This window comes from Sinocyclocheilus rhinocerous, unplaced genomic scaffold (assembly GCF_001515625.1).
Source record: "Sinocyclocheilus rhinocerous isolate Xijiao unplaced genomic scaffold, SAMN03320098_v1.1 scaffold125, whole genome shotgun sequence".
Lineage (NCBI taxonomy): Eukaryota > Metazoa > Chordata > Actinopteri > Cypriniformes > Cyprinidae > Sinocyclocheilus > Sinocyclocheilus rhinocerous.
In genome coordinates this window covers 155,457-172,254 of record NW_015660494.1, presented here as the reverse complement: position 1 = coordinate 172,254, position 16,798 = coordinate 155,457, and the positions used below count along the sequence as shown (strand labels likewise).

Genomic DNA, 16,798 nt, shown 5'->3' with positions numbered 1-16,798 from the left:
CTCACTCACTCACACACACACACACACACACACACACTAGGGCTGTCAAAATGGCTGAAAAACTAAATTCGAATTGTGTAAAATAATATCAAAATTCGAATTATATTCGAATTTAAAATGCATAATTTCAGTTAGGATGAAGAAAAGCTTTTGGCTTCTCTCCTGAGGCCACAAGAGGGCGCATCATTCAAAGTATAAGATAACATGACTATCTGCGTAAAAAAGTGCATAATGTTTAAAATAATTGATGTTCTCTTTTTCCGCTATATTTGTAATGAACAACGCAGCAGCGCCGCATCTAGTGGCTTCAACTGGATAGACTAACAAAAACATTAAAATGCAACGACACTTACATCGTCATCGTATCTCGTGCGCCGCTGATAAGACTGCCTCCTTAACGCACACCTAAAATTCAAATGCAACGTTTTTTCATTCGAATGTGGATTTTTATTTTAAATTTGACGAATATTCGAAATTCTTTTTTTTTTTTGACAGCCCTAACACACACACACAATGTTGTGACTGCAGTGCTGCTGAAGCGAGCAGCCGTTTCATGAAGGGTTTCTCAGAAATGAGAGAATAGAGGTGAGGGACTGTTTGATTGAGTGCTGTCTGTGACTGTGTTTCAGTCGTGGAGGATTCTTCTGTTCGCCGTGTTGAATCTCATCTGCATGGCCTGTCTGCTGATGTGGTGCAGCTCCACCAACAGTATGGGTGAGCACTCTCAGCACACATTACCCAGCATGCCCCAAACCACAGAGATCACCACTTTAATCTGACCGTCAGATTGCTGTGTGACACACAGACGGAATTAGATCAGTGTAGCTGGGTTTGCTGTACTGGAGGAACATTTCAGTCTGAATTAACAGACTGTGTATTAAACACCTGCAGTACATCTGCAGAATCTGGCGGATTATCATAATCATTCACGATTCTGATTGAAATCTGACTGAAATCTCTCTAGTACACTGTGACCACACACCCGATGATTTCTGTATGCCGCATAGAGAGGATATGCAGATACCTCTGTGCGTCATGTAGGGCCTTTTGATTTCAACAATCTAGAAAAATATCACACAATACCACCATTTATCATCCATGTTTTAATTTTAACAGCAAACCTCTGTTGTGCAGTACTTTGCCAAAAAATGAAAGGAATTGTTCAGATTTCATTTGGTTACCTTTTATAAGATTTATTAAGTTGTTGAATATGCATTCATTTGATTATCGCAGTTTTTAGACAAATTAAAACAGACAGCACAGAATTTCAAAAATAAATAAATATAACACATTTCATAGCGCACTATTATTGTTATATATATTTATTATGTTTTCATACATTTATTTATTAAGCTTTATGAATACATTTGCTTAAACATTCTGAAATCACTGTTATGCACTGCCTCTTGTTGCTGACTGGTATGTTTAATAAGTATGGGTGAGCACTCTCAGCACACATTACCCAGCATGCCCCAAACCACAGAGATCACCACTTTAATCTGACCGTCAGATTGCTGTGTGACACACAGACGGAATTAGATCAGTGTAGCTGGGTTTGCTGTACTGGAGGAACATTTCAGTCTGAATTAACAGACTGTGTATTAAACACCTGCAGTACATCTGCAGAATCTGGCGGATTATCATAATCATTCACGATTCTGATTGAAATCTGACTGAAATCTCTCTAGTACACTGTGACCACACACCCGATGATTTCTGTATGCCGCATAGAGAGGATATGCAGATACCTCTGTGCGTCATGTAGGGCCTTTTGATTTCAACAATCTAGAAAAATATCACACAATACCACCATTTATCATCCATGTTTTAATTTTAACAGCAAACCTCTGTTGTGCAGTACTTTGCCAAAAAATGAAAGGAATTGTTCAGATTTCATTTGGTTACCTTTTATAAGATTTATTAAGTTGTTGAATATGCATTCATTTGATTATCGCAGTTTTTAGACAAATTAAAACAGACAGCACAGAATTTCAAAAATAAATAAATATAACACATTTCATAGCGCACTATTATTGTTATAATTTTCATACATTTATTTATTAAGCTTTATGAATACATTTGCTTAAACATTCTGAAATCACTGTTATGCACTGCCTCTTGTTGCTGACTGGTATGTTTAATAAGTCTCTCTGAACAGCTCTGTGTGTGTGAGTTTGTGAGTAAGTGAGTGTGTTTGTGTGTGAATGTGTGAGCGTATAAGTGTGTGTATGTGTGAGTGAGTCGATGTGTGTGTGTGTGTGAGTGAGTCGATGTCTGAGCGTACGAGTGTGTGTGTGAGAGAGAGAGCAAGCTTGTTAGCGTACGAGTGTTTGTGAGTGAAAGAGCGTGTGTGAGTCGATGTGTGTGCATACGAGTGTGTGAGCATTCGAGTGTGTGAGTGAAAGCATGTGTGAGTCGATGTGTGTGCATACGAGTGTGTGTGAGCGTTCGAGTGTGTGTGAGTGAAAGAGCATGTGAGTCGATGTGTGAGCAGCATACGAGTGTGTGTGAGCGTACGAGTGAGTGTGAGATGATGTGTGAGCGTACGAGTTTGTGAGAGAGTGTGTGTGAGTGAGTGAGTCGATGTGTCAGCGTATGAGTGTGTGAGAGTGAGTGAGTGAGTGAGAGTGTGTGAGTGAGTGAGTCGATGTGTCAGCGTATGAGTGTGTGAGAGTGAGTGAGTGAGTGAGAGTGTGTGAGTGAGTGAGTCGATGTGTCAGCGTATGAGTGTGTGAGAGTGAGTGAGTGAGTGAGAGTGTGTGAGTGAGTGAGTCGATGTGTCAGCGTATGAGTGTGTGAGAGTGAGTGAGTGAGTGAGAGTGTGTGAGTGAGTGAGTCGATGTGTCAGCGTATGAGTGTGTGAGAGTGAGTGAGTGAGTGAGAGTGTGTGTGTGTGTGTGTGTGAGTGAGTGAGAATGTGTATGAGTGTGAGTGAGTGAGTGAGAATGTGTGTGTGTGTGTGTGTGTGTGTGAGTGAGTGGGTGGATGTGTGAGCGTACGAGTTTGAGAGAGTGTGTGTGAGTGAGTGAGTCGATGTGTGAGCGTATGAGTGTGTGAGAGTGAGTGAGTGAGCGTACAAGTGTGTGAGTGAGTCGATGTGTGAGCGTATGTGTGTGTGAGTGAGTGAGAGAGAATGTGTGTGAGAGTGTGTGTGTGAGTGAGTGAGAATGTGTGTGAGTGAGAATGTATGTGTGTGTGAGTGAGAATGTATGTGTGTGTGTGAGTGAGAATGTATGTGTGTGTGTGAGTGAGTGAGAGTGTGTGTGTGAGTGAGTGAGCGTGAGTGAGTGAGTCGATGTGTGAGCGTATGAGTGTGTGAGTGAGTGAGAGAGAATGTGTGTGAGAGTGTGTGTGTGTGTGAGTGTGAGAGAGGGCGTGTGAGTGTGAGAGAGGGCGTGTGAGTGTGAGAGAGGGCGTGTGAGTGTGAGAGAGGGCGTGTGAGTGTGAGAGAGGGCGTGTGAGTGTGAGAGAGGGCGTGTGAGTGTGAGAGAGGGCGTGTGAGTGTGAGAGAGGGCGTGTGAGTGTGAGAGAGGGCGTGTGAGTGTGAGAGAGGGCGTGTGAGTGTGAGAGAGGGCGTGTGAGTGTGAGAGAGGGCGTGTGAGTGTGAGAGAGGGCGTGTGAGTGTGAGAGAGGGCGTGTGAGTGTGAGAGAGGGCGTGTGAGTGTGAGAGAGGGCGTGTGAGTGTGAGAGAGGGCGTGTGAGTGTGAGAGAGGGCGTGTGAGTGTGAGAGAGGGCGTGTGAGTGTGAGAGAGGGCGTGTGAGTGTGAGAGAGGGCGTGTGAGTGTGAGAGAGGGCGTGTGAGTGTGAGAGAGGGCGTGTGAGTGTGAGAGAGGGCGTGTGAGTGTGAGAGAGGGCGTGTGAGTGTGAGAGAGGGCGTGTGAGTGTGAGAGAGGGCGTGTGAGTGTGAGAGAGGGCGTGTGAGTGTGAGAGAGGGCGTGTGAGTGTGAGAGAGGGCGTGTGAGTGTGAGAGAGGGCGTGTGAGTGTGAGAGAGGGCGTGTGAGTGTGAGAGAGGGCGTGTGAGTGTGAGAGAGGGCGTGTGAGTGTGAGAGAGGGCGTGTGAGTGTGAGAGAGGGCGTGTGAGTGTGAGAGAGGGCGTGTGAGTGTGAGAGAGGGCGTGTGAGTGTGAGAGAGGGCGTGTGAGTGTGAGAGAGGGCGTGTGAGTGTGAGAGAGGGCGTGTGAGTGTGAGAGAGGGCGTGTGAGTGTGAGAGAGGGCGTGTGAGTGTGAGAGAGGGCGTGTGAGTGTGAGAGAGGGCGTGTGAGTGTGAGAGAGGGCGTGTGAGTGTGAGAGAGGGCGTGTGAGTGTGAGAGAGGGCGTGTGAGTGTGAGAGAGGGCGTGTGAGTGTGAGAGAGGGCGTGTGAGTGTGAGAGAGGGCGTGTGAGTGTGAGAGAGGGCGTGTGAGTGTGAGAGAGGGCGTGTGAGTGTGAGAGAGGGCGTGTGAGTGTGAGAGAGGGCGTGTGAGTGTGAGAGAGGGCGTGTGAGTGTGAGAGAGGGCGTGTGAGTGTGAGAGAGGGCGTGTGAGTGTGAGAGAGGGCGTGTGAGTGTGAGAGAGGGCGTGTGAGTGTGAGAGAGGGCGTGTGAGTGTGAGAGAGGGCGTGTGAGTGTGAGAGAGGGCGTGTGAGTGTGAGAGAGGGCGTGTGAGTGTGAGAGAGGGCGTGTGAGTGTGAGAGAGGGCGTGTGAGTGTGAGAGAGGGCGTGTGAGTGTGAGAGAGGGCGTGTGAGTGTGAGAGAGGGCGTGTGAGTGTGAGAGAGGGCGTGTGAGTGTGAGAGAGGGCGTGTGAGTGTGAGAGAGTGCGTGTGTGTGTGTGTGTGTGTGGAGTGTCACTCAGCACCGCTGTGTCTTGAGCAGGAGAAACATGATACTCATGTATTGAGCTCTCCAGTAAAACGATCTTAACGTCAATGGCCACTGCATGTAAGAAGCACCTTTAGAGCTGCTGTGTCTCTCAGACGGCAGACGCAGTGCCCGCGATGATCAGACTCTGTCTTAGGGTTCGGTGCAGCTGAGTGGAGAGTCGTGTGTCTCTCCTGAAGTTCACAGTCCTGTCTGATGGAGGCCGATCTAAACACGGCTGGCTAAACTGCACACGAGTCGTCCCAGGAAGAGCACGTTATGACATTCTGATCAAAGATTCAACGTTTTATTAAAAAATATGTGCACAAAACCATTGTTCACAATATGACAAGTAACATCTAAAGCCCAAAGTATACTTGAGTTATTTACACGTACACTAGTGAATGTGTACAGTCGAATGCGCAGCCTTTCAAAGTATGCTCCATTTGATAGCGTGTGCATCACTCGCACTGTACACGGACCCTCGAACAAATCAGGTCGATTTTGATTTCATGCCGACTAAAACCCTAGAATGCATTCGATAACTTTCATTTTCCAGTGGGACAGTGAACCGTTAGAATGTGCAGCACAAGCTGACTGCAGGTAAACTGATAGCTGTGCAACTGCAAATAATGCAGCGTGCTCTACTCACCCCAGTGGTTCATCGTGGTTTAAAGGAATAGTTCTCCCAAAACTGAAGATTAATGTCCTCACACTCAGGCCATCCGAGATTAGGATGAGTTTGTTTCTTCATCAGATTAGGAGAAATGCAGCATTGCATCAGTGTCTCAGCAATGGATGCTCTGCAGTGAATGGGTGCCGTCAGAATGAGAGTCCACAAGTAATCCAGAGGATGAGAAGACAAAAGCTGAAACTATTCCATCATTAAGACGTTTTTAACTAAAATATGAGCACATGATCCAGAATAGCGCTTCCTCCAGTGAAAAAGTCCATCTCCTGTTGTCTCCACCACGTGGTTCAGACATTTCACTAGAGGAAGCGATATTATGGATAGGATTCATGTGGAATGCGTCTGTTCTGTGCACATATCAGATATTTTACAGTCAGTTCAAGTGTAATGTGATATCAGCTTGTGTGAATGTTGACAAAGTGAATTTGGGCATGCACAGCATGATAACTGGATATTCATTATGATAGTTGCATTTCTTAATAAAACATTAGAGATTTTAAAAATGAATTTATCACTTAATCTATATGTGAAAATGTGAGACGAGTATGCACAGTTAAATATCATCTCTGGTGTGTGTTGACAGAAGTCTCTTCGATCTTCTTGTGTGTGTCTGGAGATGTTTGGGACAGTTGAAGGTGATCTGAAGCAGCTCGGGAAGTGATCGCGTGACCTTGGCTTTGTCAACGGTTGTAAAATCCCTCCATGCATTGCTCCGTGGTTCCCGTACGCTGTGATATGAATCTGCAGTGGTTTGTCTTGTAGGTGGCCGTCGAGTGCGGCTGTTGTGTAATGGTGAGGTTTTGATGTGATAGCGGAGCGGGATGTTTATATTGTGCTGCCCGGCCGTTATTTCTTGCAGGAGCAGCAGTCTTTCGGCTGCTTCTCGGTTTACCCCTCCGCATTACCACTTCCTCCCACTGGTCTCCGTTTTCCCGCCAGGTGTTAGTGTGTAGTTTGTCAATAAAGCTTTTAGTTTACATCTGGAGCTATCTATTGTTATTTTAATGTGCCGCGTTGACAGACACCCGAGCCGAGCCGCTCGATACGTGTTCCAGAACTCGATGACAGCTGAGCGCTGCAGTTTGCAAATCTTTTTTACCGAAAGTACCAGCTAGCAGAGAAAGCCGATACTCGCCCTGGGCCGCTGCGACTGTGGCCTCGCTCGCAGGCTCCTGAGCGCTTCGCTTGTGTTTCGGATAACCGCTCGGTGCGGAGTGCTTTAATGGCGCTGGGCTCCCGCGAGGCCTGCAGTGAGACGGCTGAAGGTCAGGGTTCGAGGACGATCAGATGTGTTTTGATGCTCTGGCCTGTAGATGTTATTAAATATTCAGCTAAAGATCCTGGCTTGGTTTACCACTGCGTCTTCATCTCCATTGATTAGGTCTGTAAACATACACAAGTCACCTCAATCTGCACACTGTGTGCGACAGGGATGCGTGTCTTCGGCGTCCCAGCTCTGGGATTTATTCATGCATTGCCTCATCAGTCTTGAGCACGTGTCATTGCGCCATACTTTCACCCACACGCAGTTCTTTCTTGTAGGATGTCAGGTTTGGCTTTTGTTCCTCAGAGAGGACTGTGTGTAAATGACTCCGCACTGGTGTATTAGTGTCTGGGTGTCCTGGATGAGGTTTCAGAGATGTTGAGGGACAGATTTAGAGCTGTACAAATATATATTAACAAGATGAGTCACAAACATGCAGACTCCAGTGTACTCGGAGTGTGTGGTTGTGTTTGAAGAAACACCACAGACTCACTGAAGCTGATGGGCACGTACTAAAGGAAGATAAAAGAAAAACCAAAGGTGGTTGCAGATTCAGCTTTGTGTTTCCTAGTGGCGCATTCACATTCCCATCATCTCCAGAAGTGAAGCGACTGCTCTCTGGGTTAGCTGTGCTTGTGCAGAGGCTGTTTATTTCATGCTATATGTGAAAATACCAACTATTTGCTAAATAACCAACTGCTTTTGTATTATAGAGAGTAAAAATTTGATTTTCTTAGTATTAGGGCTGTCATGCAAATAAAATAATGTAGTCTATTCAATGATATGATGTGCCGATTAACTAATCTAATTCATTACAAATTAATCATACTTCGGTTTTGGTTGAGAAATTACCCCAAAAGATAATTTTATGAGAAAAGCATTGAATAGACATGACAAAAATTAGCCTAGCTTCAGAAAGAAATATTTTGATTCTGCATTGAATTCATTACATAAAGGCATTTTTTTAAATTTGTATTTATTTTCTTTATATATGTACATATATACAATTAAGTATGAAACTAAAAGCAGCAGAAGGTGGCGGTGAGTCACTGTCTTAATGAGTGAGTCATTCGTTCAACCAATTCTTTCAAACAGCTGATTCATTCAGAAACGAAGCTAGTGACTGCCTTTATGAATGAGTCACTGAATCAATGACTCATTCGATTCGTTCACAACTGTGGATCCATTCAGTAATGAATCACTCTTGCTGGTGTGATATTGCTAAACTATATCATATGATATTAACATTTAGTCATTTAGCAGATGCTTTTATCCAAAGCGACTTACAAATGAGGACAATGGAAGCAATCAAAACTAACAAAAGAGCAACAATATATAAGTGCAAATTACAAGTCTCGGTTAGCCTAACACAGTAAGATCCTGGCTTGGTTTACCACTGCGTCTTCATCTCCATTGATTAGGTCTGTAAACATACACAAGTCACCTCAATCTGCACACTGTGTGCGACAGGGATGCGTGTCTTCGGCGTCCCAGCTCTGGGATTTATTCATGCATTGCCTCATCAGTCTTGAGCACGTGTCATTGCGCCATACTTTCACCCACACGCAGTTCTTTCTTGTAGGATGTCAGGTTTGGCTTTTGTTCCTCAGAGAGGACTGTGTGTAAATGACTCCGCACTGGTGTATTAGTGTCTGGGTGTCCTGGATGAGGTTTCAGAGATGTTGAGGGACAGATTTAGAGCTGTACAAATATATATTAACAAGATGAGTCACAAACATGCAGACTCCAGTGTACTCGGAGTGTGTGGTTGTGTTTGAAGAAACACCACAGACTCACTGAAGCTGATGGGCACGTACTAAAGGAAGATAAAAGAAAAACCAAAGGTGGTTGCAGATTCAGCTTTGTGTTTCCTAGTGGCGCATTCACATTCCCATCATCTCCAGAAGTGAAGCGACTGCTCTCTGGGTTAGCTGTGCTTGTGCAGAGGCTGTTTATTTCATGCAATATGTGAAAATACCAACTATTTGCTAAATAACCAACTGCTTTTGTATTATAGAGAGTAAAAATTTGATTTTCTTAGTATTAGGGCTGTCATGCAAATAAAATAATGTAGTCTATTCAATGATATGATGTGCCGATTAACTAATCTAATTCATTACAAATTAATCATACTTCGGTTTTGGTTGAGAAATTACCCCAAAAGATAATTTTATGAGAAAAGCATTGAATAGACATGACAAAAATTAGCCTAGCTTCAGAAAGAAATATTTTGATTCTGCATTGAATTCATTACATAAAGGCATTTTTTTAAATTTGTATTTATTTTCTTTATATATGTACATATATACAATTAAGTATGAAACTAAAAGCAGCAGAAGGTGGCGGTGAGTCACTGTCTTAATGAGTGAGTCATTCGTTCAACCAATTCTTTCAAACAGCTGATTCATTCAGAAACGAAGCTAGTGACTGCCTTTATGAATGAGTCACTGAATCAATGACTCATTCGATTCGTTCACAACTGTGGATCCATTCAGTAATGAATCACTCTTGCTGGTGTGATATTGCTAAACTATATCATATGATATTAACATTTAGTCATTTAGCAGATGCTTTTATCCAAAGCGACTTACAAATGAGGACAATGGAAGCAATCAAAACTAACAAAAGAGCAACAATAAGTAAGTGCAAATTACAAGTCTCGGTTAGCCTAACACAGTACACGTAGCAAGGTATATATTATACACACACACACACACAAAGAAAAACAAGTAGATAGAATGTTTTTTTTATTTTTTTTATAAAAAAACAAGATAAATAGATAAAGTAGAATTAAAATAGAATACAAAGTGCTAGAGTTAGAGGGTCAGGGAACAGATGTGTTTTTAATATTTTTTTGTTTTTTTGATATAAATATAAGAGGGTGCTTTTTTGCCTCATATCTTGAATTTTAAGCTCATATAGCTGCATTCATGTGAGATGATGGACAGGTCTGGATGAGGCAGTGCATTAAATACCTGAAGTATTTTAATGTGTTGTTTTTGTCCAAACCAAAATTACTGTGTTAAATCGATAGCACTACTTAGAATGTTTTCCCATCTGTTTAAAACAAGTTTATAAATATATATACAGTATATTTTTAATTTAGTAGGTGAAAAATATCACCCAAAGATTGAAATGCTGTTAGAGTGTAGCTGTTGTAATATCACCGCTTGTTTTCCTGGATGACCGATAGGGATGTTGAGATGCAAGTCAAGTCACCTTTATTTATATAGCGCCTTTAATAATACAGATTGTGTCAAATCAACTTTACAGCATTAAATAGGAAAATATTATGTCAATAATGCAAAAGATGCACCGCTGTCACTGGACTTTCTGAAAGCAGCTCTTTCTGAAAGTGCACAGTTGTGTCACAGGACTGCTGTCTTGACCAACATACCTGTCTTCTGTTTCAGCCTTGACCGCATACACATACCTCACCATCTTCGATCTCTTTAGGTAAGTGTCATTTGTTGGTGAAATTGCATTAAAAACTTGTTCCACGTTCACACTTGTGTTTCTGTGTTTAGCAGATACTAATACTCACCAGTGCAACACAAACATCTTACATAGACTTGGAAAAATTAATCACGATTGCATAAATCAGATTTGCTTAGAAAAGTACCCAGATAAAGATAGGCATTATATGATTGTGTAATTAACCATTAGTGGGCTTAATGCCGTTCACACAGGCTGGGTGTTCAAAATCAACTAGACACACACAGAAGTCTTATTAAATAATCGGTTGTATCTGTGCTAAAGCTCAGTTTGCTTCATCTGACCACAAACACATTCAACAAGAGTTAATAGAACAACATCCCTCCGTCTCTGGCGTATAACGATGATAAGGCACACAGCTAAGCGTATAATATAACAGGAGCATGAAGGAATGAGTGCTGTTGTGCTGTTCACGGCTCTTTAATTGGGAGTTCAAGTAGAGTCTCAGCACAGTCTTAAAGGAGCCAGAGCAGCAAAACCCAGTGTTTCTGAATAATCATTACTAGTGCTAATGTCTGTGTTCTAAAAGCAACAAATACGCCATTTATGGCCCGGTTCATACTTCAAAGATCAATGCCTTTATTTTCTCACTTCAGAGTTCTTCTCTCTGTTGGACACACATGCAAGATGGCATTTCTATGGCTCTGGTACTGATTAGAGCCCGACCGATATGGGTTTTTGGGGGCCGATACCGATATTAGGGAGTTAAAAAAAAAAAGCCGATATCGATATATTGGCCGATATTCTTTGTGTATATTATAGTACAGTACCAGTCAAAAGTTTGGACACTTTCCCATTCGTGTGTCCAAACATTTGACTGGCACTATATATAGAAAACAGTATACATAAACAGAATATATATATATATAACACATTTTTTGCAATGATCACTCAAATGTGGTGATCAAACACTTATAATGACATGACAGAGATATGTACCGGAATAAAAACAAGGCTGTGAGGGGCAGAAGTGCAGTGTGTTTTCAGTGGATTGACAACATGACAGTTGTTCAGCTGACAAAACATCTTCCCAAAAAACTTTCAGTTGACCAAAGCTCCGTAAAAGAGTTTTGAAAGTTGTGAAAATGAGGCGATTCATCGTCTTCATACAGTGCATGCCATTGGAAAGACTGTCTGTCCTTCACTGCATGGTGTCTGACCTGATCAGCGTGTCCGCAACACTCAGTCTGTTGGTCTAATTTAATAAAAATATGACAATTTTCATACAACTGTACACATTTATCTGACCTCAAACTAGGTTTGGAGGAATTGATCCGAGGAGTAAAGTTCATCATAATTCTGCATTTATTCTGTGTAAGTGTAACTCGCGCTTGTTGGTGCTGTTGCTGGTCAGACTGGTGTCCTACACCGAGAGCTGTCTGTGTTTTTTAGTAAAGGGAGACGTCTGTTTAATGTGTAGTTATGAGTTTCGTGTTTCTGGAGATCAGCTTCTCCAAAACTGGCAAAAAAGACAGCAAACAGGAAGTAAACCAATCTCTGGTTTATTTTGGTATATTTCCACAATGTCCTGATAATATCACGTCTTTTATTTGTGGCAGCACATGCTCCCGGTTAAAGGTTATAGTTAATAGTATTCTACTCTTGCTCTTTGAATTGTTCCTCCTGATCTCATCCCCAGAGCTTCAGTGACACCGCAGCTGTCCTTGCAGTGGTGTGTGTCGTGTCAGGTGTTTGTGTTGATGTGTGTTTTGTGGTCTCAGCTTCGAGCGTTTGGAAGTGCTGGCGGTGTTTGCCTCCACTGTGCTGGTTCAGCTGGGCGCTCTCTTCATCCTGAAGGAAAGGTGAGATCCGTGTGTGTCTGCAGAACCTGATCCTGTCAATATGTCACTGCTGTGGGAATGTGGACCGCGCCTGTGACCCGACTGACTCACGTTCACCTGATCCACACACACGCACGAGTAGGGCTGCAACAAACGGTTATTTTGATAATTGATTAATCTAGCGATTATTAGAGCGACTAATGAGCGATTATTTCACTGATTAATCAGTAGACATTTATTGATTGATTATTCAGCTTTTGCAATTAGTTAAAATATTGAGTTATACATATTCTAACAAATAAATAAAGGTAATCACTTCAGCTTTTGAAAATCATATGTAGTTACAATTACACAATTTTTACAAATAAATGTATTTGGCACACAAAATGAGATGGCAGAGAAACTCTCTCATTCACCGTTTAATTAGCTAAATGAAAAAGTAACTGAATGACTTTCTGCCTAACATCTCCTTTTGTAAGTCATATGGATATGAAACAAAATAAAGGTAAGTGATAAGACGCTTTATTCTTGGATAAACTATTTTATTCACAACATAATCTCTTAAAATACAGTATAGGGTTATGATAATAAAAACAGTCCTGAGCTAGATCAAGCTTTGATCTCTGCAAACCAAACTTATCACTTTAATTAAATATTTTTTTCCCCCACTAATAAAAGGTTTGAATCATTAGCGAGCTCCACTCTGGAGAACTGCTTTAGAACAGAAAATAAAGTTATAATTCATAAAGTACTATAAATAAACGTGTCGTGACTGGACTTTACTGGAGTACTGAACTGCAGAGCTCCTGCAAACATCGACATCGCTGTAATCAGATGCTTTCTCAACTGCTGCTTTCTCACCGCTGTCAGTTTGTCGACTAATGGTTTCAGCCCTGCGTATGAGTGAGCCTATGATATGAGGACTCGTGCAGATCACAGCATCTCTTCTTCTGCTGAGGCTGGTTTGGTGTTTTCTGCTCACTGTAACGACTCTCGGGAGCGGCTCTGACATGATGTTATTCAGTATAACCTCTCAGGTGTGTGTGCTAACTGTGCGTTTCCTTCTGTCTCAGTGTGGAGCGCTTTGTGGAGCAGCCCGAGGTGCACACGTGAGTACAACAATCACTGAACACACACACTGGAGGAGTTCCACTTCACTGCTTTTATACTGAGCTGATCTTTTTAAACCTGATCCTCACACTAACTTTTCTGCACTTGTACATGATCATTAAGAAATCACTCGGTATTTCTTTTCGCCATTTGCTCCCCACGGTGTAGGAGATTTCAAGCTTCTCCACACACACATGAAACTGAATACGTGACTAATGATAAACAAATATGTGCACACGCGCCATGATGAGCCCCATATAGAAAGTGGATTAAACATGCAACCCGTTTATTTTGTGGAACAAGTTTTCTTCCCATTCTTTTATCGCTACATCAAATAAATAAAATTAGAAGTCTAAATTAGTGGAGCATCATTAAAGATGAAGGGCATGCCTCAATACCCTGTTCTGGCTCTGTCAAGTACAATCATCACACCACCATCACGCCAAGATCAGAAAAGCTGCCTAATGTCCTCCAAAGGAACGGGTCTACAGTTGGAGACAGACCAAGCCGACTTCAGAGATCTAGCGGCGATGAAAACCAACGGTGTTGTGGCCTCACGTCTGGTTGAACACACCGCTCGCACTACAGCCGACTGCAGACTAGCACATGCGTTCTGCTCCTGCATGAGAGGAATGAACCGTCTACATCGGCAGCTATTATTAGTCTAGATCAGGGGTGCCCAAACTCAGTCCTGGAGGGCCGGTGTCCTGCAGAGTTTAGCTTCAACCCTAATTAAACACACCTGAAGCAGCTGATGAAGGTCTTACTAGGCATACTAGAAATTTCCCAGCAGGTGTGTTGAGGCAAGTTGGAGCTAAACTCTGCAGGACCCCGGCCCTCCAGGACCGAGTTTGGGCACCCCTGGTCATCAGTTAAAAGGAGAAACCAAAATAAGGACATACGAGATATACGCAGATATACAAACGTAAACAAAGCAGCGCTTGCTTACCATTTTGAATATTAGATATGTGGATAACTTCCTTATTTTTAAGCAGCTCTTGCTGTTATGAAAATATTCACGTATTGCAATGCTCGGGTAAGATCACATAACATTAGAACAGCCTTCTGTCTGTACTGTCCGGACTTACTTGCTCTCATCACTTTCACTTTAATTCTCGTGCACTGACTCGTTCACTAAAATGAACATGCGATCATAGATCTCACTCTCGCGGGCGGCCCTGCTGAATCGGGCAAACTGCTGCCAACATGAGCCTGACGAGAGTCAAAGTGTGGAAAACATCGCTAAAAGTAGACCGACAGACGTTTGGCTTGGTGTGTCCCGGCTTGTAGACCTCTTTGATTTCAAAGTCAAATTGCCATTGTTCATCCATCTGTACTGTCCAGATGAAGTTCTTGAATGTTCACACATATGTTGAGAAAGGAAACTTTGCTTCTGTGTTTGTTTTAGGGGGCGTCTGCTGGTGGGAACATTCGTGGCTCTGTTTTTTAATCTCTTGACTCTACTGTCCGTCAAGAACAAGCCCTTCGTCTTCGTGTCTGAAGGTAAGGTCTTTTCCGCAAACAGCCTGTTTCTAAGTGTGGCCCATGTGAGGTCTGAGAGCCACTAATCGGCCCGTTTAATGACTCCTGCTCACAATCAAACACCATTTCATTGAGTATGCATGACAGTTTAGCAGATTATTTTATTTCAGATGTCTACAGGTTCAGTTCTGCAGTAGTTTAAGGTTCAGCGATGATCATTCAAAAAAGACACAGCCAGACACAGCTTCATAATGATTATTACACTTCTCATAATAACAAAAGATCTATAGCATCGTTTTGCCAATTGTGTAACATAACATCAAGTAAAGTAGCAAGACACGTTTTGAATTTTAACTACGCGGTGAACCTTTGTTTTTGAGCGCTCAAATCACTCATGCGCTGTTGTCCACGCAAAGACAGAAATGTGTGTATGGATGTGAACACAGGACAGACTTCTGTGCGCAGCCGATTGAGGTGTGATTGGTGTTTCTCTGTGTGTGTTTAGCCGCGAGCACCAGCTGGCTTCAGGAGCACGTGGCCGACCTGAGCCGAAGGTAGCGCACACTTCCCGCTCTGTACAGTGTATGGTGAAGAATGCGGTGTAAATGATGCATAGGCTTGTGAATGTTTGTGTGCAGTCTGTGCGGACTCATCCCGGCGCTCAGCAGCGTTCTCCTGCCCAGAATGAACCCGTTTGTGCTGATCAACCTCGCTGGAGCTTGTGCTTTGGGCATCACGTACATGCTCATCGAAATCAAGTGAGGAGACCACACTTTGTCTTATATATATATATATGATGTCACAAATGTCTCACAAGCATCCGTCAGGCTCATCTTCTCCTACACTTTTTCCCACACAATTATTATTAGTGCAATTATTAGTTCATTCAATGCTGTTAACTCTACATCCGTACCACAACAGTGTAGTTTTACTACTGCATACCATTACATTTTTACTATTACTATTAGATATCTTTGAATTCCTCCCTTAGTCTTAGCCTATAGTAATATCCATATTGCTTCGTCCGTATGTCCTCATAAGCACATAATTTATAAAACACAGCAGATGGATACCTGCAGCCAGGTACTCGCCATGAAGAGATCCAGTGAATGTGCTTCTGCTTCCGTATTAGCATCTGTCACGTGATGATCTTGTCGTTGTTTGCAGTAACTATAATGCGATGGACACCGCGTCTGCCATGGCCATCGCCCTCATGATCTTCGGCACCATGTACCCCATGAGTGTGTACAGCGGGAAGGTGCTGCTGCAGGTGCGTCTCAGTGTGCAATCACTGATGTTTGAAATGATCCTGTGGCATATGTCTGGGACAGTAGTATCAGGGTTGTTCTCTCTTTCCCGCAGACCACCCCCTCTCATGTCATCGGTCAGCTTGACAAACTGCTCCGAGAGGTCAGGGTCATCTTCTCTCAATACATTGGCATTTTCAATATCTGTGGCGCAGGTGCAGTTCTCTCATTCTTGTTTGGTTCTTGATGTTTTTCAGGTGTCCACGTTGGATGGAGTTCTTGAAGTCAGAAATGAACACTTTTGGACCATTGGCTTTGGCTCATTGGTGTGTAGATATGCTTTCTTGATGAGCTTTGTTTCCAGCACATGCGTACTAGGGCTGTCACTAACAATTATTTGGGTAATCGAGTAATCTGACGATTATTCTGACGATTAACCGAGTAATCGGATAATTAATCAGTATTTTTTTGTAGTAAAAAAAATAGACCTAAGCGAACAATAGCCTTTAAAATGACTTCAAATACATATATAATAGCAATTATGTAAGGGATAATCAATGGCATGCCGTGCATTAAAGGATTTGAAATGCAGACGTGGAGGCAAAGAACCACCCGATGTGAAGCGGAGTGCATTTAAAATCCTTTAATGCACGGCAAGCCGTTGATTATCCCACTTATTTCATGGTCATTTGCCAAGTTATAGACAAGTTAAAACTAGTATTGCTCTTTGCAGCGCAATATTTGACCGAATATGTAAAAGTGACGCTTATTTTCGTCAGTTAAGGCACGTTAGCTCTAGCATTCTGCCCGCGTCAAATCAGACACAAAGATGAAATAGTGCAGTTAGATCACATTTATTTGAATGAATTATAGCATTTATTTGAATTAATTATC

General features: G+C 42.7%; 1 protein-coding gene across 1 annotated transcript in view; it reads left to right on the top strand.

The window, feature by feature from the left end:
- Window positions 1-16,798, top strand: part of LOC107725002 (zinc transporter 6) — a 21,888-nt gene that overhangs the window by 1,819 nt on the left and 3,271 nt on the right. Inside the window, exons 5-14 of the mRNA XM_016534119.1 lie at window positions 630-714; window positions 10,203-10,245; window positions 11,985-12,086; window positions 13,139-13,174; window positions 14,584-14,678; window positions 15,163-15,211; window positions 15,296-15,415; window positions 15,825-15,927; window positions 16,020-16,067; window positions 16,162-16,230. Coding sequence (XP_016389605.1) covers window positions 630-714; window positions 10,203-10,245; window positions 11,985-12,086; window positions 13,139-13,174; window positions 14,584-14,678; window positions 15,163-15,211; window positions 15,296-15,415; window positions 15,825-15,927; window positions 16,020-16,067; window positions 16,162-16,230 — 750 coding nt within the window. The remainder of the gene's footprint in view (window positions 1-629; window positions 715-10,202; window positions 10,246-11,984; window positions 12,087-13,138; window positions 13,175-14,583; window positions 14,679-15,162; window positions 15,212-15,295; window positions 15,416-15,824; window positions 15,928-16,019; window positions 16,068-16,161; window positions 16,231-16,798) is intronic.